This window comes from Mesoplodon bidens, assembly GCF_964165515.1.
Source record: "Mesoplodon bidens genome assembly, chromosome: 1".
Classification (NCBI taxonomy): Eukaryota; Metazoa; Chordata; class Mammalia; order Artiodactyla; family Ziphiidae; genus Mesoplodon; species Mesoplodon bidens.
This window is the reverse complement of record NC_138176.1, coordinates 88,657,850-88,685,048: the sequence shown is the minus strand read 5'-3', so window position 1 is coordinate 88,685,048 and position 27,199 is coordinate 88,657,850. Positions and strand designations below refer to the sequence as shown.

The window sequence follows — 27,199 nt, the reverse complement described above, 5'->3', positions numbered from 1 at the left end:
ATAATTTTCCCAAATCTTAAAAGATAATAATAAAATCTCTCTGCCAAGTCTTTTGTATTTCAGAGTGCTTATGTGATATCTTAATCTCATTTTTATGATCTCTATGAGAAAACAGTAGGGCAAGTTGTACACCATTTCCATTTGATAGGGTAAAGCAATCAAAGTTCAGAGATGTGTATAACTGGTTGGAAGCTGCTGTATCAAAAAGCCTCTAGACTGGCTGAATGGATACAAAAACAAGACCCGTATATATGCTGTCTACAAGAGAGCCACTTCAGACCTAGGGACACATACAGATTGAAAGTGAGGGGATGGAAAAAGATATCCCATGCAAATGGAAATCAAAAGAAAGCTGGAGTAGCAATTTTCATATCAGACAAAATAGATTTTAAAACAAAGACTATGACAAGAGACAAAGAAGGACACTACAAAATGATCAAGGGATCAATCCAAGAAGAAGATATAACAATTGTAAATATTTATGCACCTAACATAGGAGCACCTCAATACATAAGGTAAATACGAACAGCCATAAAAGGGGAAATCGACAGTAACACAATCATAGTAGGGGACTTTAACACCCCACTTTCACCAATGGACAGATCATCCAAAATGAAAATAAATAAGGAAACACAAGCTTTAAATGATACATTAAACAAGATGGACTTAACTGATATTTATAGGACATTCCATCCAAAAACAACAGAATACACATTCTTCTCAAGTGCTCATGGAACATTCCCCAGGATAGATCATATCTTGGGTCACAAATCAAACCTTGGTAAATTTAAGAAAATTGAAATCATATCAAGTATCTTTTCCAACGACAACGCTATGAGACTAGATATCAATTACAGGAAAAAATCTGTAAGAAATACAAACACATGGAGGCCAAACAACACACTACTTAATAACCAAGGGATCACTCAAGAAATCAAAGAGGAAGTCATTTGTCATAGAAACAAATGACAATGAAAACACAATGACCCAAAAGCTATGGGATGCAGCAAAAGCAGTTCTAAGAGGGAAGTTTATAGCAATACAACTCTACCTTAAGAAACAAGAAACACCTCAAATAAACAATCTAGCCTTACACCTAAAGCAATTAGAGAAAGAAGAACAAAAAAACCCCAAAGTTAGCAGAAGGAAAGAAATCATAAAGATCAGATCAGAAATAAATGAAAAAGAAATGAAGGAAATGACAGCAAAGATCAATAAAAACTAAAAGCTGGTTCTTTGAGAAGATAAACAGAATTGATAAACCATTAGCCACACTTATCAAGAAAAAAAGGGAGAAGACTCAAATCAATAGAATGAAAAAGGAGAAGTAACAACTGACACTGCAGAAATACAAAAGATCATGAGAGATTACTACAAGCAACTCTATGCCAATAAAATGGACAGTCTGGAAGAAATGGACATATTCTTAGAAATGCACAACCTTCTGAGACTGAACCAGGAAGAAACAGAAAACATAAACAGACCAATCACAAGCACTGAAATTGAAACAGTGATTAAAAATCTTCCAACAAACAAAAGCCCACAACCAGATGGCTTCATGGGTGAATTCTATTAAACATTTAGAGAACAGCTAACACCTATCCTTCTCAAGCTCTTCCAAAATACAGCAGAGGGAGGAACACTCCCAAACTCATTCTACGAGGCCACCATCACACTGATACCAAAACCAGACAAAGATGTCACAAAGAAAGAAAACTACAGGCTAATATCACTGATGAACATAGATGGAAAAATCCTCAACAAAATAATACCAAACAGAATCCAAGAGCACATTAAAAGGATGATACACCACGATCAAGTGGGGTTTATTCCAGGAATGCAAGGATTCTTCAATATATGCAAATCAACCAATGTGATACACCATATTAACAAACTGAAGGAGAAAAACCATATGATCATCTCTGTAGATGCAGAGAAAGCTTTCGACAAAATTCAACACCCATTTATGATTAAAAACCCTCTGGAAAGTAGGCATAGAGGGAACTTTCCTCAACAGAATAAAGGCCATATATGACAAACCCACAGCCAACATCATCCTCAATGGTGAAAAACTGAAACCATTTCCACTAAGATCAGGAACAAGACAAGGTTGCCCACTCTCACCACTCTTATTCAACATAGATTTGGAAGTTTTAGCCACAGCAATCAGAGAAGAAAAAGAAATAAAGTAATCCAAACTGGAAAAGAAGTAGTAAAGCTGTCACTGTTTGCAGATGACATGATACTATACATAGAGAATCCTAAAGATGCTCCCAGAAAACTACTAGAGCTAACCAATGAATTTGGTAAAGTAGCAGGATACAAAATTAATGCACAGAAATCTCTGGCATTCCTGTACACTAATGATGAAAAATCTGAAAGCGAAATTAAGAAAACACTCCCATTTACCATTGCAACAAAAAGAATAAAATATCTAGGAATAAACCTACCTAAGGAGGCAAAAGACCTGTATGCAGAAAATTATAAGACACTGAGGAAAGAAATTAAAGATGATACAGATAGATGGAGAGATATACCATGTTCTTGGATTGGAAGAATCAACACTGTGAAAATGACTCTACTACCAAAAGCAATCTACAGATTCAATGGAATCCCTATCAAACTACCACTGGCATTTTTCACAGAACTGGAACAAAAAATTTCACAATTTGTATAGAAACACAAAAGACCCCAAATAGCCAAAGCAATCTTGAGAAAGAAAAACGGAGCTGGAGGAATCAGACTCCCTGATTTCAGACTATACTACAAAGCTACAGTAATCAAGAAAGTATGGTACTGGCACAAAAACAGAAACATAGATCAATGGAACAGGATAGAAAGCCCAGAGATAAACCCATGCACATATGGTCACCTTATCTTTGATAAAGGAGGCAAGAATATACAGCAGAGAAAAGACAGCCTCATCAATAAGTGGTGCTGGGAAAAGTGGACAGCTACGTGTAAAAGAATGAAATTAGAACACTCCCTGACACCATACACAAAAATAAACTCAAAATGGATTAAAGACCTAAATGTAAGGCCAGACACCATCAAACTCTTAGGGGAAAACATAGGCAGAACACTCTATGACATAAATCACAGCAAGATCCTTTTGGACCCACCTCCTAGAGAAATGGAAATAAAAACAAAAATAAACAAATGGGACCTAATGAAACTTAAAAGCTTTTGTACAGCAAAGGAAACTATAAACAAGACGAAAAGACAACCCTCAGAAAGTGAGAAAATATTTGCAATTGAAGCAACTGACAAAGGATTAATCTCCAAAACATACAAGCAACTCATGCAGCTCAATTTCAAAAAAACAAACAACCCAATCCAAAAATGGGCATAAGACCTAAACAGACATTTTTCCAAAGAAGATATATACATTGCCAACAAACACATGAAAGAATGCTCAACATCATTAATCATCAGAGAAATGCAAATCAAAACTACAATGAGATATCATCTCACACTGGTTAGAATGGCCATCATGAAAAAATCTACAAACTATAAATGCTGGAGAGGGTGTGGAGAAAAGGGATCCCTCTTGCACTGTTGGTGGGAATGTAAATTGATACAGCCACTATGGAGAACAGTATGGAGGTTCCTTAAAAAACTAAAAATAGAACTACCACACAACCCAGCAATCCCACCACTGGGCATATACCCTGAGAAAACCATAATTCAAAAAGAGTCATGTACCAAAATATTCATTGCAGCTCTATTTACAATAGCCAGGACATGGAAGCAACCTAAGTGTCCATCAACAGATGAATGGATAAAGAAGATGTGGCACATATATACAATGGAATATTACTCCGCCATAAAAAGGAACGAAACTGAGTTATTTGTAGTGAGGTGGATGGACTGTCATACAGAGTGAAGTCATACAGGCTGTCATACACAGTGAAGTAAGTCAGAAAGAGAAAAACAAATTCCGTATGCTAACACATGTATATGGAATCTAAAAAAAAAAATGGTCAGAAGAACCTTGGGGCAAGACAGGAATAAAGATGCAGACCTACTAGAGATGGACTTGAGGATATGGGGAGGGGGAAGGGTAAGGTAGGACAAAGTGAGAGAGTGGCATGGAAATATATACACTACCAAATGTAAAATAGATAGCTAGTGGGAAGCAGCTGCATAGCACCGGGAGATCAGCTCGGTGCTTTGTGACCATCTAGAGGGGTGGGATAGGGAGGGTGGCAGGAAGGGAGATGCAAGAGGGAAGAGATATGAGGACATATGTATATGTATAACTGATTCACTTTGTTATAAAGCAGAAACTAACACACCATTGTAAAGCAATTATATTCCAATAAAGTTGTTAAAACAAACAAACCAACAAACAAAAAACAAAAACAAAAAGCTCCAAAAGAAGAATCTTCTACTTCTAATCCAGTGTTCTCTCCACTATATTATGCTGCTTCTCTGAAGACTACATATTGAGAAATAAGATAAGCCAGGTAAAACCAACTGAAATATAATAGAGGCAAGGTAAGCCAGGTAAAACCAACTGAAATATAATAGAGGCAAGGTAAAATGCAATTTAATTTAGTGACTACCTGTCAATGTAGTATATTTCCTGTTTTAAGATTACTTAATACACAGTTATTTAAAACAGCTGGCATCAAGCAATCTTTTCTCTGCTAATGACCCCAAGCCACTGCTTTCTTCCCACCAAGGTATTTTAAGGGGAACTATCTTACCTCTGCTCCTGAATATGTATCTGTTTGGAGGATGAGTTCATTCAGATCAACATCATTACTGATTGGCATAGAGTGAAACTGCAAGTTAAATATTTCCCTTCTTGTTTCTGCATCTGGTAAAGGCACGTAGATGATTCTATCAATTCTTCCAGGCCGCATCAAGGCCTATAAAGAAGAAGGGGCAACAAAGATTAACCAAGCTCAGAATTGATATTCCATATGAAGGAACCCAAGGAAAGAGGATGCCCAGAATCTCAAGAATATCTCACTATTATCATAATTAGTAAATAAGACAAGTACTAGAGATTCTAAAGTCTATTTTAAATATTCAAACAAATAAACAATGTCAGAGTACTTTTGAAAATAGAAAAGCAGGATTTCTGAAAGCCTTTTTGCTCCTCAGCAACTGTCAGGTCAGTAAAAGATGACTACTGTCTTTTAAGGAAATGTGTATATGACTTGCATTCATCATATCAAAAGGTTTTCTTTGGTAACTTCCTGCAATAACTCTTCAAATATGGGTTAAGCTGTTTTCAGAGAGCCCACAAAATAACATAGCTCACATCAAAGAATACTTCTAGAGCTGACGGTAGTCAAATGAACTTCCCTAATATTTTATTGAAGGCGAATGCCTGAACTACCTTAGAGCTAATGAAGTCATCTATTCCGAAAAAACTATTGAGCTGTACCATATACCAGAGTTTGTTCTTGGTACTAGGAAACAACACGAATAAGATAGATAAGTGTAAAGTTGACTATAGTGAGAGTTACTGGTCTGTGAATATACTAATAACCTTTGACATATATATATATATATATATATATATATATATATATATATATATATATATATATATATATATATATTTTTTTTTTTTTTGCGGTATGCGGGCCTCTCACTGCTGTGGCCTCTCCTGTTGCGGAGCAGGCTCCGGACGCACAGGCTCAGCGGCCATGGCTCATGGGCCCAGCTGCTCCGCGGCATGTGGGATCCTCCCGGACCGGGGCACGAACCCGTGTCCCCTGCATCGGCAAGCGGACTCTCAACCACTGCGCCACCAGGGAAGCCCTGACTTCTATATTTTAAGTGGATGAATTTTATGGTATGTAAATTATATCTCCATAAAGCTATTAAGAGAGGTATGGGTCAAAAGTGTGTGCATATCTGTGTGTGCTTTGAGGGGATGGGGCAGCTTTTAGTTGGGGTAGTCAGAGAAAGCCTCTTTGAGGAGGTAACTTATGCAGATATCCAAAGGAGACACCCATACAAAGATCTGGGAAAGATCATTCAAGGTAAAAGAAACCTCAAGTACAAAGGCACAGATGACTGGCATGTTCCAGAGACAGAAAAACTCCACTGTGGTAGAAAAAGTGAATAAAGTGAAAAGACGTAGGAAATGAGGTTAGAGAGATAGTCACAGGCAGATTATGAGGTCTTAAACAACATGGTGAAGAGTCTGGACTGAATTCTATTCGCAATGAGAAGCCACTGGAAGGTTTTAAATAGGAAGGTGAAATGGTAAGGTTTACAAGCAAAGATCATTCTTGTGGGATAAAAAAAGGTCTAATAAGAGGCCAATAAGGAAAGAAAAGAGAAGGTGGGGTAGAAAAAAATATTTGAAGAAAAAGCTGAAAATTCCCCCCAATTGGTAAACAACCATAAATTCACAAAATCAAGAAGCTCAGTGAATTTCAAACAAAATAAATACAAAGAAAACCATACATGAACACATTATAGTCAAACTGCTGAAAACCAAAGATAAAATCTTAAATGCTGCCAGAGTGAACACAGGGAACAATGATTTGAATCACCAATGACTCTCAATTAAAACAATGGAGGGCAGAAACCAGTAGAACAACATCTTTAAAGTGTTGAAAGAATAAAAATGTCACCCCAGAATTCTATTCCCAGTGAAAGTACTCTTCAATAACGAAGGAAAAATAAAGTCTTTTTTTTTTTTTTTTTTTTTTTTGCGATACGCAGGCCTCTCCTGTTGCAGAGCACAGGCTCAGTGGCCATGGCTCATGGGCCCAGCTGCTCCGCGGCATGTGGGGTCTTCTCGGACCAGGGCACGAACCCATATCCCCTGCATCGGCAGGCGGACTCTCAACAACTGCGCCACCAGGGAAGCCCTAAAGTCATTTTTAGATAAAAGAAAACCAAGGAAATCTGTTTCCAGTAGATCTGCATTACAAAAAATGCTAAAGGAAGTCCTTTAGGTTGAAGGGAAATGACATGAGATGGAAAATTGAATCTTCAGGAAGAAAGAAAAAGGATTAGAAATGATATACCCCAAAAATGTAGACTCCTTCCATCTCCAAAAAAAATTACTCTTCTTGCTGGCATAATCAGAAATAGCACTCCTTGAATATTTAGGAGATATTCACTTATAACGAGTGAAAAACAGCACATTTCTATATGTGTACTTATGAATATGAAGTATCCAGAAAGAAGGTGTGATAGAATACAGAAAGTAAGGAAGATAAGAACTTAGACATGAACCTCTTTTAATTATAAAAACTAAAACAACAACAACAAACCTCCAAATCCTGAAAATGTAGCTGGGACCATACATTAAACACTACAGAAAATACAAACATTGAAACCTCATATGGTTGCTCTGTGGGACTTAGTTCTTAGGGAACTGGTGCAAAAAATGATGATATTCTGTGAGTAATAAACTGTCCTCTGTCTCTGACTCAGGAGTCTCAAGTCTTTTGCCAGATTCTATGAAATTGTGGCAGACTAACTTGTTAGCTTTCAAATAGGGTAAAGTCTCGGAACCTTCATATTTCTTAATACGTATGTTCCTAATAATGGAGTTTCAACATATATAAAGCAAAAATTGACAGGTTTAAAAAGATAAGTATATATAATTCCACAATCATAATAGGAGATTTTAACACTCCTCTCTTAGCATTGATGGAACTAGAAAACAAATCAGTAAGACAGAGAGGATCTAACAAGCCCATCAATCATCTTGACCTAATTGATATTTATTTATAGGGCGCTATGCCCAACAACTGCAGAACACGTATTCTTTTCAAGTACATTTGGTATACTCACCAAGACAGCCCATACGATAAGCCATAAAACAAAATTCAACAAATTCAAAAGGATTGAAATCACACAGAGTAGAACTCTATGAGAAGAGTAAGTTAGACATGAATAAAAATAGGACATAGAGGAAAACCCCAAACACATTGGAAATTAAACAACATACTTCTAAATAAACTATTGATCAAAGAAGATATCACAAAGGAAATGAGAAAATGTTTCAAGTTGAATGATAATGAAAATCTAACGTATGAAGATTTGTGGAATATAGTTAAAGCAGTGCTTAGAGGCAATTTTATAACTTTAAATGCTTATAGTAGGAAAGAAGTCTAAAAGCAATGTCCTAAGTTTCAAGAGTAAGTACAGGAAGGAAATAATGAACATGAGAGCAGAAATCAATGAAATGGGAAACAAACAAGAGAGAAAATCAAAGGCAAGAGTAGTTTTCTAGAAAGATTTAAAAAATTGATTAAATTCTAGCTAGACTGAACAAGGGTAGAGAGAACAAATCATCAACATCAGAAATGAAAGGGTTATCACTACAGATCCTAAAGACAGTAAATGGATAATAATAGAATATTATAAACAACTTTATGATGATAAAAAGAAACAAATTTCTTGAAAAATTCAGGTACAAAATGGACACAAAATGAAACAGAAAATCAGAATACTCCTACATTTATTTTTAAAAATGGAACTGAACTCATCAAAAAATTGAATCCATCGTAACCAACCTTTCCACTAACACATTACTGACCAAGGGATTTTTGCAGAAACTAATGCCTGTGGCTGTTAATACGTCTCCAGTCAAAAATGTGTTAAGAAAAATCCAAGCCCAGATGATTTCCCTTCTGAATTCTACCAAAGAAGAAATAACATCAAAATTATACAATCACTTTAGAATACAGAGAAGGGAACACCTCTCAACTTGTTTTATAAAGCCAGCATAATACTAACTCCAAAACCTGACAAGATATTACAAAAATTGAAAATTACAGATTAATGACACCTTCATAAATATAGACCTAAAAATCCTTTAAAAACATTGGCAAATAGAATCTAACAATATATAAAATGGATAAATCATCATAACCAAGTAAGAATTATCCCTGGAATGCAAGGTTATTTTAACACTCAAAATCCAATGAATATAATTCACCACAGTAAACAGAATAAAGGAGAAAAACAATATAATCATTTAATATGTGCAGAAAAAACAAATGACAAAGTTTAAGATCTACTCACAATAAGAAAACACTCAGCAAACTAGGAACAGAAGGGAACTTCTTCAATATAATAAATGGTATTACAAAAACCTACAGGTAGGGCTTCCCTGGTGGCACAGCGGTTGAGAATCTGCCTGCCAATGCAGGGGACATGGGTTCAATCCCTGGTCTGGGAAGATCCCACATGCTGTGGAACAACTAAGCCCGTGAGCCACAACTACTGAGCCTGTGCTCTAGAGCCCACGTGCCACAACTACTGAGCCTGCGTGCTGCAACTACTGAAGTCCGTGTGCCTAGAGCCTGTGCTCCACAACAAGAGAAGCCACCACAGTGAGAAGCCCGTGCACCGCAACGAAGAGTAACACTGCTCACCGCAACTAGAGAAAGCCTGCACACAGCAACGAAGACCCAATGTAGCCAAAAATAAATAAATAAAATAAAATAAAATAAAAAAACTATTAGTAACATCATAATTGTCAAAATATTCAATGTTTTCTACCTAAGACCTAAGATCAAGAACAAGGTAAAAAACTCACCACTTTCACCAAACATTATAATAGAGATACTAGCCTTTGCGATAAGGCGAAACCAGAGTAGGGAGGGTATGGGGGGAAGAAAGTATAGAACTTGGAAGAGTAAAAAGTAAAACTATCCTCATCTGCAGATAACATGAGAGTTTATATAAAACTCCTAAGGAATCTACAAAACATCTAACAGCAAGATTACAGTATACAAGTTTAATATTAGAAAAAATGTATTAAGCAGCAAATTAACTAGAAAATGAAATTAAAAAATTCACTTTATGGAAATATATAAAAAATATAAAAGACAGGAATAAAATTAACAAAAGAATGCTTCATTGAAAACTACAGAGCACTGTTGAGAGAAATTAAACAAGACCTATTTAAACAGAGAGATATACCATGTTCATTGGAAGAATCAGAATTATGAAGATATTCTCTTTCCAAATTTATCTATAGACTCAATGCAATTCCAATCAAAATTACATAAAGATTTTTTAAAAAGTGACAAACTGATTATAAAATTTATATGGAAATGCAAATGACTGAGAATAGTAAAAGCAACCTAAAAAGAAGAACAAAGTTGAAGGACTTACCTGACTTCAAAATTTACAACGCTAATAGAGAAACAAGATAGTGTGATAAGGTCTAGAAGACAGAAATAAGATTAATAGAACAGAATAAGGAATCCATATTGATTTTTATTATTAATGCATTCAATAAGGAAAGGAAAGTATTTTAAGAAATGATGCTCAACAACTAGATACTCATATTTTTAAAATGAATATCGATCCCTACCTCACCCTATATACTCAAAAATTAACTTGAGATGGATCATAAATCTCAGCGTAAGAGCTAAAACTACAAAATTCTAGAAGTATAAAAGAAAAAAATTGATAAATTGGTCTTTATAAAAATAAACCCTTCTTCTCTTCTAAAGGTACCTTTAAGAAGAGAAAAAGGGGCTTCCCTGGTGGCGCAGTGGTTGAGAGTCTGCCTGCCGATGCAGGGGACACGGGTTCGTGCCCCGGTCCAGGAAGATCCCACATGCCGCAGAGTGTCTGGGCCCATGAGCCATGGCCGCTGAGCCTGCGCGTCCAGAGCCTGTGCTCCACAATGGGAGAGGCCACAACAGTGAGAGGCCCGCGTACCGCAAAAAAAAAAAAGAAGAGAAAAAGGCAAGCCACAGACTGGGATAAAATATTCACAATAGTTATATCTGACAAAAAACTTGTATCCAAATATAAAAAGAACCCTTAAAATTCAGTGATAAGAAAATAAATAACCCAATAGAAAGTGGGCAAAAAATCTGAACAGATTCAGATACAAGAAGCTATAGGGTTGGCAAGTAAGTGTTGAGTAAAAAGCTGCTCAGAATCATTGGTCATCGATCAATGCAAATTTAAGCCACAATGAGATATCATTACCTTCTCATAAGAATGACTAAAACTAAAGACACTGACAACACCAAAGACTGAATAAGGATATGGAGAAACTAGAACTTTTACACTCTTAATGGGAACATAAAACAGTACAACTACTTTGGAAAACTGGCAGTTTCTTAGAAAGTTCCCCACCATAACCCAGCTACTCTACTACTAAGGTATTTATCCGAGAGGAACAAAAACGTATAGCCATGCAGATCTGTACACAGATGTTCATAGCAGCTTTATTCACAATAGCCCTAAGCTGTAAATAATCCAAATGTCTACCATTTCATGAATGAACAAAATATGTATTTATATATAATAGAATACCACTCGGCAATAAAAAAGAAAAACTACTGATACACTCAATAACATGCACGAGTCTCAAAATCATTGTGCTGAGTTAAAGAAACCAGACATTGAAAAATACATACTATAAATTCTATTTATATAAGATACTTAAAAATTCAATCTAATCTATATAAAAAGCAGACAAGTGGTTGTTTGGAGCCTGGGGTAGAGGGAAAAATGGATTGCCAAGGAGCAAAAGGAAACTTTTAGGTTGACTGAAATATTCTATTACATCTGGATTGCAGAGGTCGCTTCACAGGTTCACATATAGTATATATGTAAATTAGCTGAATTGTACACTTTAAGTTGATAGAGTTTATTGTATGTAAATTATAACTAAATAAAGTTGATTAAACTTGCATTTGTTAGGTTCTCAGTATTATACATCAGTAAACTTAAGGGCATTAGAGATGTTTTCAGATCTTCTCTGTCTAAAAAGATTATCTTCTTGGACTCTCTCTCCCTCTTTTTTTTTATTTTTATAATTACCTTATATTTATGTTTAGAGTTCCAAACAGAACGTTAAAACTCATGGAGACCATACCACATATCTTATACAGGTGTTTCATAAAATGCTTGGGTAAATGTTAGCAGATATAATGAAAAAAAGGATTTTCTTGTTAAAATAAGTTAGGGAAACACTGGGTAGAAACAAAATTAAACAGGTTTCTATATGCAGGAATTTTTGGAGCTGATACTAATGGGTATGAAAAATCTCCAAGAGAGAGCTGCAGTAGCAGATAGAAATTCTATCCCAAATTCTAATCACAGAACATCTCAAAAGCTAACATTACATTTCCACTTTGAGAAACGCTGCTGTATACTTTTTGCACATATCACAATACCTAGAACATGCTGAGCGTTTATCAAATATCTATTAATTCTTAAGTCATGTACAAATTAGCCAGCAAAAAGTCAACTAACAAATGCATAGTAAATACAGTGCCTTTGTTTAAAAATGAATACTTTAATTATTTTCAGACTATTCCCCACACCTAACATTAGTTCATTAGGTAGAAATGATGCAAGATCATCTTCCTTGAAATGTACTTTATCATAGAATTCAAAACTGCATTTCAATCACAGGGATCACTGCTTCCCTACCTAAAACAAATAAATACAGGATTTCGGAAATTAGGATGATACCAGTAAACATATTTTTTTCAAATTATTAAAAAATATTACCTAAGATGAATAACATTAATATTTATATAGCTCTTAAGAATCTATAAAGCAATTTTCACATAGTGTATTTCATTTAATATGACTCTAAATTCTGTGAATTAGATATACCCCTGTTAAGAAAAAGAAAATGAGGCCCAAGATCATGCAATAAATGACAGAAATTGAACTGAAATCAGGAGGTCTCTGAATACTGAATCATACCTTTTTTACTTTATTATCTTGCCAGTACAATATGATACTCAGTATCAATGGACAAAGAAAAAAAAATTCTTGTTCTGAAATATGACACAGGTAACACAATAAATTTAAATATTTCTTTCATCAAAAAAATTATTACACAGCTACTCTGTGCCAGGCTCTGTTTTAGCTGCTGGGGATACAGCTGCGAATGGCTTGATTAGTTTTTTAAAGTTGAGGTTATCCTTTTCACCTTTCTGGGAAAACTAGTCATTCTAGGCTATTTTAAAATTTCCTTTCTAATAGCTGCAAGAACAACACAGCAAAGGATATAGAGCGCACACATCATCTAAGTCACTGGAACAACACTCAGCATGCATCTGTGCCCCCCCCCGCCCCCGCCCCCCAAGTTGTAGCTGACCCTGAGCAATGCGGGTTGAGGACACTTGAACGATTATAACTTTGTCTGGGCCATCAGCCAGCTAGGCTTTTTCTGGCTTGATCTTGTCAGTGAAAGTTAGCTTAAAAAAAGGTAGGAAAAAGCTTTCCTTCCTGTAAAATCCTGAATTAGTTAACACCCTTCCTAGAATTTCTTTAAAGATACTGTTCTGCAATATTAGGGTGAAAGAATGTATTCTGAATGATGGCATGTTCTGATATTTTAAAATCACCATATGACAATTCTAATGAAGAAACAAGCCCAGGCTTCCTAATACTCTGAACGCTTCTGGCCGCAAGGTCATAGACACTGCAGCCTTTACATTAACTCTATTTTAAAAACTGTCGGGCAAACTGCCTTTTCAAGAGGACTTATTCAAGACCTTGGGGAAGCTCTATACCTCTCACAGCCTCAGTTTCCTCATGTGTGAAAATGATGGTGGTTCTTTAATCAGAGAGGCCTATATACTTCTGACAAGAATTTCCCTCAAAATATACAAGATGAGAAAACATCCCCACACAATTCTGCAAATAATTCCATTGAGTTCAAGTGAAATCTGCTTGTGCACCTCACAGTAAGAATTACAGTATTAGGTGACCTTTTAAATGGTCCTTCTAGACCCAATTCCATGTATTATATTACTCAAGGCAATGCCTGATTTCATTATATGATCTTTACTGAAAATGTGTTATTACAATTTTAGTAGTTACACTACTTAAACTAATACTACTACCTTTTCTTCTTCTGACCTTTACAAAATGAACTCAGTTCATTTTGTAAAGGTCACAGTTCAAGAGCTACCTTTACCACAGTTAAAGGGCTACCTTTTCTTTTCTCATAAATTCTGAAGTTCAACACTTATAATTTTATATTCTATCAATGTCCTATCTAATTAGCAGAGAAATACTTGTTCATACCAAAGCATTAAAACAGACACTTTGAAAAATCAGGTTCCGTTGGCTCGCATTCATTTAAAATGATCAACAAGGCTTTTAGAGGGATTATGGGAAATGATGTATGTAGATCATCTAGCACTGTGTCTGGCATAGGTTGGTGTTCAGAAAACATAATTTGCCTACCGCCGTTAAAAGAAATAAATAAAATGATCAACAAGGGTGTGTATGTGAGTGTAGGGAATGTCTTTCTTCTATAAAGAAAAGCAGCACTGAGCCTTTACATTTTACTCTAATGAAAACATATCAATATATCATGATTCATGGAGAAAACAGTTCCAGAAACTAGGGAGAGAGGTGGATCCTTGGTAACACCTCTGATTTATTTCAAAGAAACCCTGGACTTTAGGCATCTCTCTCTCACTCTAAATTCAACTGATTAATAGGTGTGGTTAATGATACCTCTTAAATCTCTCTTGAAACTGTTACTTCTATTCTATCTTCTTTATTATATATTTGTTTGTTTCCTGTCTGTCTTTCCCAATAGATTGCAGGCAGTCTGTAATGGCAGGTATACTTTTTTGTTCAACAATGTAAACTCAGCAATGGCACATTCAAGGCACTCAATACATGTTTACTCAATGAAGTCGTGCCAACATAATCTATTGTCTAGAATACCATAACTACCTTGCTAGTTGTTTTTCCTGCCTGCAGTCTTACTCTTTCCTTCTTCTCCCTCTCTATCTACATCACTGCTAAACTGATCACTGTAACTGCAAATACTGTAACTTCCTATTTTCTAACCATTTAAGGGCACCTCAAGGGAAAAAGTTAAATTCAAGTATAATATTTCAAGCTTCTGTAATTTTGGTGTAACTCTCCCAACTTACCTGCAGCCACTTTTCCTTTTTCACCCTGTGGCTCCAAGAACTCTAAGCACTCACAGTTAGCCAAACTCCATGCTGCTTTCTGCATCCTTGCTCTTACACATAATTCTCTCTCTGCTCTGAATGCTTTTATCTCATAGCCTATCAGGTAAGCTTCGCCTCTTGTTCAAGTTTCAGCTTAAAAGTCTTCTTTTTTATACAACCTTCTATAACTCTTCTGAGTACTATATAACTTGTAATTTGGCATACAGGTTAAAAGTGAGGGCAAAATTGAAAAATTTAAAGAAGACACAAATAAATGAAAAGACATCTATGTTCAAAGATTGGAAAATTTAATTTTGTTAAGATGTCAAAACTATACAAATCAATCCACAGATTCAAATGTGAGAATAGCATTTTTTGTAGAGTTAGAAGACTAAAATTCATAATGAATTTCAAGGGACCCCCGAATGGCCAAAACAATCTTGTTATAGAAGAACACAAGTTGGAGGACTCACACATACATATTTCAAAACTTCCTAAAAACCTACATCAATCAAAACACTGTGTTACTTATCCGAGGAGAGTTACATAAACCTACAAAACAGAATGGAGAGCCCCTTATAAAACCCTCACTAATGTGGTCATATGATTTTTGAAAAGGATACAAAGACCAGTCATTGAAGAAAGGACTGTCTTTTCAACAAATCTTATTGAGGAAACTGGATATCCACATGGAAAATAATGAAGGTGGATCCTTACCTTACATTTTATTAAAAAATGATTAAGTTGGATCAAAGACCTAATCATAAGAGCTAAAACAGTTAAACTATTAAAAAATACAGGAAAGCCTTCATGACCTTGGATTTAGAAATAATTTCTTTGATATGACACCAAATGTACAGGCAACAAAAGAAAAACAGATAAACTGAAATACATAAATATTTTTTTAAGGTGCACCAAAGACACCATCGAATCATATATCTGATAAAGGGTTAATATCCAAATATATAAATGACTCCTACATCTCAACAATGAAACAATCAGATTTTTTAAATGCACAAAAGACATGAATTTTCCAAAGATGTATACAGGTGGCTAATAATCGCACAACAATATTCTCAACATTACTAATCACTAAGGAGTTTCAAGTCAGAACCACAATGAGATACCATGTACATCCATAAAACAAAACCACAGGAAATCACAAGTGTTAGGATATACAGAAAATCCTTGTGCACTGTTGGTTTGAATGTATTGTAAAATGGGCAGCCATTACAGAAACAATGTGGTGGTCGTGAAAAAAATTTTAAATTGACTTTTACCTTTTGATTCAGCAATTCCACTTTGGAGTATATACCCAAAATAGTTAAAAACAGGGACTCTAATAGATATTTGTACACCCATGTTCATAGTATCATTATTCACAATACACAAAAGGTGGAAGCAAACCAAGTGGGGGAATGGAAAATTATTGTTTAATGTGTATGGAGGTTTATTTAGGGGAAATGGAAAAAGATCTGCAGATGAAAAATATCTGCAGATGGATGGTGGTAGTAGTTGTAGAGCAATGTGAATATATTTTATGCCACCTGTGTGCTTTAAAATGACTAAATTGGTAAATTTTATGTTATTAATATTTTACCAAAATAAATTTTATAAATGTCAAAAAAAAAAAAAAGTGAGGGCAAAAGAATCAGCCTAACTGGGTTAAAATTCTAGCTCCATCATGTATTAGCTGTGTGTTTAGATAAATCATTTAAACCTCTTGGTACCTTAAAATCCTTAACAGTACTAGTTACTCAGAGGATGACCCTATGAATTGAATGACAGAATCTATATAAAGGGCTCAGCACAGTGCTTGGCACATGGCATGCATGCTTCAATTTAGATGCTATTATCACTGTTACTGTTCCTGTATAATTATCCCAGTATTTGACTGTGCTCCTTGAATATAGGGAACGCCAGTTATCTTTGGATCCTAATACCTGGCACATGGTAGATATTTATGTTCTTTGAATGAACGAATAAATGTTCTAAAACCACGAGGTTAGAATAATGGTAGACAAGTCAGGTTAAAATACAGATTCTTGATTTATATTTATATTTCAATGTTTAAACAGGATTACTATTTAACAAGTCTCTACTTGCCTCTTCCTGCTTCTTATCATAGTCTCTGAAATGCTCAATTCATAGCCCTTTCATAATAGAGAAGGGAGAAGCTATAGAAATAGGCTTGCTCTCTTCAATAGGAATCTAATAAAAGAACCATTAAGAGAGGAGGCCCTAGAACATGCTTGTCTTTATTAAATCTTTTCATGTTGTGGATACACATTATTCAGCCTAGAGAACATAGCTGACTTTTGGAAATGTTTTTTTAAACGTGGGATCCTAGCTCTGTGTGTGTGTGTTTATTTTTTATAAATTTATTTATTTATTTTTGGCTGCGCTGGGTCTTCGTTGCAGTGCGCAGGCTTTCTCTAGTTGTGGCGAGCGGGGGCTACTCTTTGTTGCGGTGCGTGGGCTTCTCATTGCAGTAGCTTCTCTTGCTGGGGAGCACGGACTCTAGGTGCGCGGGCTTCAGTAGTTGTGGCGCACAGGCTTAGTTGCTCTGTGGCATGTGGGATCTTCCCGGACCAGGGCTCGAACCCACGTCCCCTGCATTGGCAGGCGGATTCTTAACCACTGCGCCACCAGGGAAGCCCTGGAAATGTTTTTTGTGTTTTCTGATTTGCATTTCTCTAATAATTAGCCATGTTGAGCATCTCTTTATGTGCCTGTTGGCCATCTGTATGTCTTCTTTGGAAAAATGTCTATTCAGGTCTTCTGCCCATTTTCTGACTGGGTTGTTTTTTGATATTGAGCTGTGTAAGCTGTTTTTACATTTTAGATATTAAGCCCCTGTCGGTTGCATCATTTGCAAATATTTTCTCCCATTCCATAGGTTGTCTTTCAATTTTGTTGAGGGTTTCCTTTGCTGTGCAAAAGCTTTTAAGTTTGATTAGGTCCCATTTATTTTTGCTTTTATTTCTTTCGCCTTGGGAGGATGATTTAAGAAAATATTGCTACGATTTATGTCAGAGAATGTTTTGCCTATGTTTTTCTAGGAATTTTACACATTATGTCTTATATTTAGGTCTTTAAACCATTTTGAGTTTATTTTGTATATGGTGTGAGGGAGTGTTAAAATTTCATTGATTTACATGTAGCTGTCCAGCTTTCCCAGAACTACTTGTTGAAGAGACTGTCTTTTCTCCACTGTACCTTCTTGCCTCCTTTGTCATAGATGAAGTGACTGTGGGTGTGTGGGTTTATTTCTGGGCTCTCTATCCTGTTCCATTGATCCATATGTCTGCTTTTGTGCCAATGTCATGCTGTTTTGATTACTGTAGCTTTGCAGTATAGTTTGAAGTCTGGAAGGGTTATGTCTCCAGTATTGCCTTGGCAATTAATTCTGGGTCTTTTGTGGTTCCAAGTAAATTTTAGGGTTATTTGTTACAGTTCTGTGAAAAATGTCCCTATTTTGATAGGGATCACATTAAATCTGTAGATTGCTTTGGGTAATATGGCCATTTTAACAATATTAATCCTTCCAATCCAAGAGCATGGGATAGCTTTCATTTCTCTGAATCATCTTCAATTTCCTTTATCAATGTTTTATAGTTTTCAGTATATAGGTCTTTCACCTCCTTGGTTAAGTTTATTACCAAGTATTTTATTTTATTTTATTTTTGACATGATTTTAAATGAGATTTTTTCTTTTTTACTTTCTTTTTCTGATATTTCATTGCTAGTGTAAAGAAATGCAACAGATTTCTGTATGTTAACCTTGTATCCTGCTACCTTGCTGAATTTATCAGTTCTAATAGTTTTTGTGTGGAGACTTTAGGGTTCTCTACATAGAGTATCACATCATCTGCAAATAGTGAGAGTGTTACCTCTTCCCTTCCAATTTGGATACCTTTTATTTCTTCTTTCTTGTCGGACTGCTGTGGCTAGGGCTTCCAGTACTATGCTGCATAGAAGTGGAGAGTGGGCATCCTTGTCTAGTTCCTGAATTTAGCAGGAAGGCTCTCAGCTTTTCACCTTTGAGTGTTATGTTGACTGTGGGTTTGTCAAAAATGGCTTTTATTATGTTGAGATATGTTCCCTCTATGCCTACTTTGGTAAGAGTTTTTATTATGAATGGATGTTGAATTTTGTTAAATGCTTTTTCTGTGTCTATTGAGATGGTCATGTGGTTTTTGTCTTTCCTTTTGTTAATGTGGCATATCACATTAACTTATTTCTGTATGTTGAATCATCCTTGTGACCCTGGACTGAAACCAACTTGATCATGGTGTATGATCCTTTTTATTATTGTTGGATTCTGTTTGCAAATATTTTGTTGAGGATTTTTGAATCTATAGTCATCAAAGATACTGGCCTGTTATTTTCCTTTTTTTAGTGTCTTTGTCTGGTTTTGGTATCAGGGTGATGGTGGCTTCACAGAATGAATTTGGGAGTGTTCCCTCATCTTCAATTTTTGGAATAGTTTGAGAAGGGTAAGTATAAATTCTTCTTAGTGTGTTTGGTAGAATTCCCCAGTGAAGTCATCCAGTCCTTGACTTTAGTTTGCAGGGAGTTTTGTTTTGTCTTGTTTTGTTTTTTTAATTATAGATTCTACCTCATTTCTAGTGATTGTTCTGTTCAAATTATCTGCTTCTTCTTGACTCAGTTTTGGCAGGCTGTATGTTTCTAGAAACTTGTCCATTTCTTCTAGGTTGTCCAATCTGCTGGTACAGAAATGCTTTATACCTTTGAATATTGCTGTTAACTTTAAATTTATTTATTTCCAGTTTTATTGAGGAAAATTAACAAATATACTTGTATATATTTAAAGTGTACAATGTGATGATTTGATATACATTTACAGTGTGAAATTATTATCAAGATCATATCCATCACCTCACATTTGGTTAACTCTTTGTGTGTGTGTGTGTGTGTGTGTGTGGTGAGAACAGTTAAGGTCTACTCTCAGCAAATTTCAAGTGTATAATACCATATTATTAACTTTAGTCACAATGCTGTCCATTAAATCCTCAAAACTTTCTTATAATTGAAAGTTTGTATCCTCTGACCAACATGTCCTCATAGCCCCCACCTCCATTGCCCCTGGCAACCACCATTCTATTCTCTTTCTATGAAATCTGCTTTTTTTTTTTTTTTTAAGATTCCACATATATGATACCACATGGTATTTGTTTTTCTCTGTCTGGCTTATTTCACTTTAGCTACTATCTTTTTAAGTCTTGAAATTCTTAATGTTTCAGGAATACTATTTCTTAATATCTTCTATGAAATTTAATAATCTTTAAAAGTATAATTAGACTGAAGGAAGAATAGCTTTAGAGACCAATAAAATAAGCAATATTTAGCAAAAACCATGCAAGCCCCTGCAAGGAACACTCTGCCTTATATTACTTGGTAATTAAGCTTTTAGGGCAATGAGAAAGTATATAAATTGTACTTAAGTTGGGGGAAATACCTGCTGAATAGAAATCAGAAAAGAGAAACAGATTTTACATAAAATCTGAATAACAAAATTTTAACTACCCATGTGATATTTTAAAAGTAACTTAAAAACACCAACTTGAGTTACTTTTTTGTGCACTATGAGCAATACAAACTAGGAGCAATACAAACAAGCATATGACTCGGACCTAATCTTTAAGAACTTACACTTTAAAAGTGGAGAAAAGTCAGCATACAAAGAATTAAATACAGTAAGTCTTAATCAATGGGCTAAGACAGTAGTAGAAAAGATGACAAAACATTTAATAAGTGTTAATTAATAATTTAAGGATGAGCTGAGAATAAAATTGCAACTTGATGGATGCTGTGATACCAAAAGCCACTCATTTGATGAGATAAAACCAGCCATATTTACCTAATGCATATACAAAACATTTTAGAAAGGCAGAAAGAGTTGACAGGAATGTGTTAGAAGTCAATTACACTTAAAACAAGCAATAGGTTCTAACCAGTCTTCATAATTCCTTTCTTATAGCTTTTAGCTTGGTAAACCTTTTCATAAGAAATAATTTGAGATTTTTAAATTTTGTAGTATAACTAAGTAGTAATGATATATAGTTGTACTACACACATCATACTTTAAATAAGTAACCCTTTTGAGATGGGTATATTTGAAACCATGGAGAATATAAACTATGCGGGAAAGAATCTTTCCAAAAAATCCAAGGAAATAAAAATTTTATTTGCATTTTTAAAACATAAAATCATTATTAGTGAAGTTATACTTATTACAACTGATTCAGATAATGGAAAGTGAGAAGTTCCAAGAGTCAAAATTAATTGATTTAAGACTTTGGGAGTGAGAAATTTCAAACTGCCTTAAAAAATCTAGAAACATTACTCTGATCCAAATGAGATGGGCCTTACATGGCAAGTAGGGAATATTTACCAGGTTGAGAAGGTGAGAAAGGCAGAGTAAATACTACGTCCAAAGAATTAAGGGTGCAACAATGTACAAACCATTTCTGGGAAGGCATGTGCTAAGGTTATTGCTTCCTTCAGCTCTCAGGAAGGCCAGGAGCCCAGAGAAGCCAGAGGCCCTAGGCAGTCAGACAGCAATTTTGTCTGGTTATTATTACCATGTGTGACATATCATGGAGAAGTTTGGGAAGCACTGGTGGAGGCTTCTTGGAAACGTGGGACTATGAAGGTAGATGAAGTAAACAAACAAACAAACAAACAAGCAAACAAATACCCTCTACAGGTATGATATTATTACACATGGTGGGTAATGCCAAGGACTTTGGTCTTTATCTTATCATGGTCCATAGGAAATTGTGAAAGGTTTGTAACCAGGTGAAGAAAGACAGGCTCAATTTTCTGTTTAAGGAAACAAATAATTCTGGCCGCAGTGTGGAGGTAGCACAGGAATGAAGTGCAGCTTCCAGTTAGGAAGAGAAAACAATCTTGAGGTCTTAAATTAGAACATAATAATAACAGAGGCAGTGAACCTGAAAAGCACAATTTAAGAGATATCTTTAAAGTAGAACTGCCCAAAGTTTTCAACTTATTATTAGACATTTCCCCCTTTTGACAATGGCTTCCCATTTTGCAAAGAAAGATAAAGATAAAGCAGGATTTCTTTTATATAGATTTGTTTTGTATTCTGCAAAGAGAACAATACTTGCCAAATTAAAATCTGGGTCTTACAATATGATACAACTTTTCAACTGCTGAAATGCTTTTTAAACATTTCAATTCATATTGTAGCTATTTAAAATATTCAGTTACTCGTAGAGTTGAGGGAGTTTGAGACTATTCAGTTTGAGACTTCACAGAACAGTTCAATTCCACAAACATTTGTGAGTATCTACTATGTGTCAGGTACAGGGTTAGGTGCTAGGGTTACAACATTCTTTGTTCTTTGAAAAATAATTCTTCTAAAAAGGATTTCTGTATGACAACATCTGAGCATGTGTTTGTATTAAAACAAATAAATCAATCAGTCTGTAGGCTATCTGTCTAAAGTTGGGCTTGCTCAGTTCTGTAGAAACCCGTAGCACCGTGCAAGAAAAGACTTGATGCATTTGACAGCAGGTGTTTAGGAAGAATGTACCATAGTAAATGGCAGTACTTGATGAGGAGCACAAAAGAGGGAAGAAAACAGAACAAAAATAATTCAACACACACACACACACACACACTTAAGTTCTTTTACTAGAATGATATATTCTTCACCCACTTCTATTAAAGAGCTTTTTTTTTTTTTTTTTTTTTTTTTTTTGCGGTACGCAGGCCTCTCACTGTTGTGGCCTCTCCCGTTGCGGAGCACAGGCTCCAGACGCGCAGGCTCAGCGGCCATGGCTCACGGGCCCAGCCGCTCCGCGGCATGTGGGATCTTCCCGGACCGGGGCACGAACCTGTGTCCCCTGCATTGGCAGGCGGACTCTCAACCACTGCGCCACCAGGGAAGCCCTAAAGAGCTTTTTTACAAAGCTAAAACAGTATGTATGTAGAACTAATCCTAATTCTTCCTCTTGTAAAAAGTGAATCTGCAGGGCTTCCCTGGTGGTGCAGTGGTTGAGAGTCTGCCTGCCAATGCAGGGGACACGGGTTCGTGCCCCGGTCCGGGAAGATCCCACATGCCGCGGAGCGGCTGGGCCCACGAGCCATGGCCGCTGAGCCTGCGCGTCCAGAGTCTGTGCTCCACAACGGGAGAGACCACAACAGTTAGAGGCCCGAGTACAGCAAAAAAAAAAAAAAAAAAAAAAACAAAAAAACAAGTGAATCTGCTTTTTGATACACTACAGAGGAAAACTGAAAATAGTGCAATTAATCTTTCCAATATCTCTATAAAATTCACTCTTTTAAAAGTTCTCCATAAGGTTGAAAAGGGGTGGAAACTTCCTTACATGTAAACATCAATTTTTATAATATTTAAATATAAATAAACCCATAGGTTGTTAATGGGGAAAAGGGTGAGAGGTGATGGTCAGGGGAGAAATGATCTATCCCCTACTTATTTTCCCAGAATCAGCTCCCATCATTTGACCCCTCTCTGCCCTTTGTTTTCTACCAATACTGAACTCCTTGTAGTTCCCTGAAAATAGCACATCCTTCACACCTCTGTACGTGCTGATCTTTCTGAAAGTCCTACCCATCTCTATGCCATGTACTCCATGAAAATTCTGGTTCTTTCCTCAAATCACTTCTGCATACACAAAGGAATAGCCATTTTCTTCTCTATATTACTTCTGAACATTGTTTACATGTCTGTTGCATACATTATACTACAGTATTTGTTTACATGTTCTAATGCCCCCACTGGACTGGAGGGTATTCAAGGGACGTATTTTTCCAAATTAAAAAAAAATCAGTTTGTCAAAATGTAAGGTGATCCACATACAGATACCTACCAGATGCAGAAGCATGCATACAAGAAATATCAGGTGGTACAAACAAATTGCTGAGAATATTAATTTTCTGGATAGCTGGGGTATTTAACCCATTACATACAAACCATTTTTAAAAAGTTAAAATAGAAATCTGATATATACTATGTACAACAGATTATATGGTCAATGTAAATGAACTTTTTTCTTGTTGACTCAAAGTTTTCCCCCTCTCATGCACTGTTCTGTGCTAAAGGTAGCTGTCAAGGATAGAGATGCAGCATGACAGATTTATACAGTGTGACCTGAATGGGCACCACAGGACTGATGGGTACTGCAGAGCAGCACTACAGAGCTCTACACATGGCCTCCCTGCTTGCATTTGCAAGGTTCATGATTGTTCTACAGTCGCTGAGCTGAACAGCAATGTTACTCTGCCTCTCACCCCAAAGAGAATCACTGTTTCTCTTTTCCACTCCTGCCAACACCCTAATTTTTTAAGGTACAAAATACAAACATCTATGAAGCTATTTCTTATCAATCCCACCATCTGAGAGTGCAGAACTGTTTTATCCTTTTCTTTGCCTTTTTTTTTTTTTTAAAACTCTTAGGTTGATCCTAGCCCACTTCTGAGCTCTGTGACCGTCAGTCAGTACTGTATCTGCTTTATCTGCTTTGGCTGTTCAGTGTACCTTTCTTCTTCCTAGTACCTGATGCCTTTTTGTTTTGATATTATCTTTGGTAATATATTCTACAAGGTTCCCTCCTCCCTCCCCCCCACCCCTCCTTACTTCCTTCCTTGCTTCCTTCCTCCCTCCCTCCCTTCCCTCCTTGCTTCACAGAGTTTAAAATTCTGGCTCTATTACTTACTAACTGAATTTTAATACGGTAGTTTTAACCTTCATGTCAAATAACCCAAAGTACCTGAGAACACAGTCCAACAGTGGCTCAGTGAGGCAGGTGAAGAACCATGTACCTCTGTGGAGTTTGGCAAATCACAGCACATGGGCCAAATCTGTCCCACCACCTGTTTTTATAAACAAAGTTGCACTGGAACACCGCCATGTTCAGTCATTTAAGTACTACCTATGGCTGCTTTCATTCTAGGACAGCAAAGTTGAGTAGCTGCAACTGATAATATACAGTCTGCAAAACCTAAAATATTTACTATCTGGTCCTTTACAGAAAAAGTTTCCAAATCCTTTAGAAAGTGGTTCTTAATCCTCATTGTGCATCATAATCACCTGGTAAACTTCTTAAAAAGCAGGTTTCCTTGCACTCCTTCCTCCAGAGATTTTTACTCTATCAGTGTAGGTCAGGGCAAATTATTTTTCCAAAGCTCTGCAAGTAATTCCAATGTGCAGTCACAGTTAAACCACTGCTCAGGTGGCTTCTCATTTCTCGAACCTCAGCATGCAGAGGAATCAACTGACTTATTTGTTAATCTAGGAGAGTTCATGCCCTATTTATACTCTATTCTGATACATTAGGGCTGGTGGGGAGAGATTAGACTCTTCATGTTTAAAAGGTATACCAGCTGTCTCTGATGCAGGGAGCCCATAGAACAGAATTTGAGAGATATGGCTTATAGAAGTTGGCTTGAAAAAAACTCAGGTAAACTTGGATGGTCCCTTGTCCCCACCCCAGTGATGAATCAAATCACTCTAATTGTTCTTGTCTTCGTTTTCTCACCTGTAAAATGGAACTCTTTCTTTTTCTGCCTTGCCTATCTCATAAGTTTGCTGTAAGAAGTGCTCTGTCAACTCATCCTCTGGTCAAATCTAAGATGATATGTCTTTTGGTGGATTCAGATCATAACCAACAGGGCCTTCTAAAAAATTTAGATAGGGCTTCTCTGGTGGCGCAGTGGTTGAGAGTCCGCCTGCCGATGCAGGGGACGTGGGTTTGTGCCCCGGTCTGAGAAGATCCCACATGCCGCGGAACGGCTGGGCCCGTGAGCCATGGCCGCTGAGCCTGCGCATCCGGAGCCTGTGCTCCGCAACGGGAGAGGCCACAACAGTGGAAGGCCCGCGTACCGCAAAAAAAAAAAAAAAAAAAGACAAACTGTGTGCTTTGAGGAGCATTTAATAAAGGCATTATTAAAAAAAAATTTAGATAACACATAATAAGCAGATAATGCAGATACAATATTTCAACACAATTTCAAGTGTAAAAACAAGACATAAAACTAAGAATTGTGCCAATGACTTTCTGCAGTCAAACCTGGAAAATAAAGGGTTTACAGAAAGGGGTCAATACTATAATGATTACACAGTGGCTCATGGGTTGGAGTACAAATGTAGCTATATCCCCTTCACTGTCTTGAGGATCTTAATGACCTAAAGGTTCATGGACCGTCTTAGAGAAGGGAGTACCTGTGAACTCTTAAAACTGTAGGCCAAATTTGGTATGTAAAAACTTTGTATGCACATTTTCCAGGAGAGTATATCCATCAGATTCCCAAAAGAATCCACTTTCCAAAGAGATTAGGGCAGTCACTTACCCCTAAGTATCTACATCCTAGGACATTGGCCTTATTAACCCATTATGAAAACTTGTTATGCAGAGAAAAGAAATCCATTGTGAGTTATTTCCAAATGCTGCTGCCCTCATTTAAAATGAACCCTTTTAAGAAATAAATCTATTGGCTTTCCTTTATTCCTGGTGCTTTCTAAACAGATTAAGTAAAAAATTAATAATAATTTCCTCACTTCTATGGAGGTGACTATATTTATAATCAAAAATTTTAAATGGGTCAGAAATGCCCCAGTTGTATTACCATTAAATATAAGCAGAAAAGGAATTTGGTTATCCTATCAAAGTGTATCTTTGTGATTCCTGGACACTGAGAACAACAGAATTTCTTACATGGTCAAGTCCAAATATGAGTACTGAAAAGAAATGATTTTTTTTTTGATATTTTTCAGATGTCTCATTATTCAGTCGCATCAAGTGGTCAACACACCCAGAGTAACCCAGATTCCACACTGCATTTACCTTATCTTTGGCAAAGAACCACTCACTGGCTATGGTCTTTCCAAGCACTCTGGAGTTATGAAGAGAAGCTTGATTTGCTTCTTCAGCACATGTTCATCTCTAACTAGTATAGGGCAGACAATTGAGACTGACAGCTAGGTCAGTTTGGAAGACACTGGCTCTTGGGACTGTTGTCTTCAAACTTTTTTGATCATTCATTCATATTGTTAAAATCAACTTGAACACTTTCTCCCAGTATTCCTATACTTATTCAGAAAGTATATATATGCATCCCGGTATTAACATATTGTGTATATTATGTAACACACACAAATGTACATTTAAAAAATGCTATAGGGCTTCCCTGGTGGCGCAGTGGTTGAGAATCTGCCTGCCAATGCAGGGGACACGGGTTCGAGCCCTGGTCTGGGAAGATCCCACATGCCGCGGAGCAACTGGGCC

At 36.3% G+C, this 27,199-nt stretch overlaps 1 protein-coding gene across 2 annotated transcripts in view; it reads right to left on the bottom strand.

Moving 5' to 3' along the window:
* Positions 1-27,199, bottom strand: part of AFG2A (AFG2 AAA ATPase homolog A) — a 333,075-nt gene that overhangs the window by 56,258 nt on the left and 249,618 nt on the right. The window contains exon 15 of one of the 2 annotated variants that reach the window (XM_081246187.1): positions 4,713-4,877. The exons of the other annotated variant lie outside the window; for it this stretch is intronic. Coding sequence (XP_081102313.1) covers positions 4,713-4,877 — 165 coding nt within the window. The remainder of the gene's footprint in view (positions 1-4,712; positions 4,878-27,199) is intronic. 2 annotated transcript variants of the gene reach the window in all.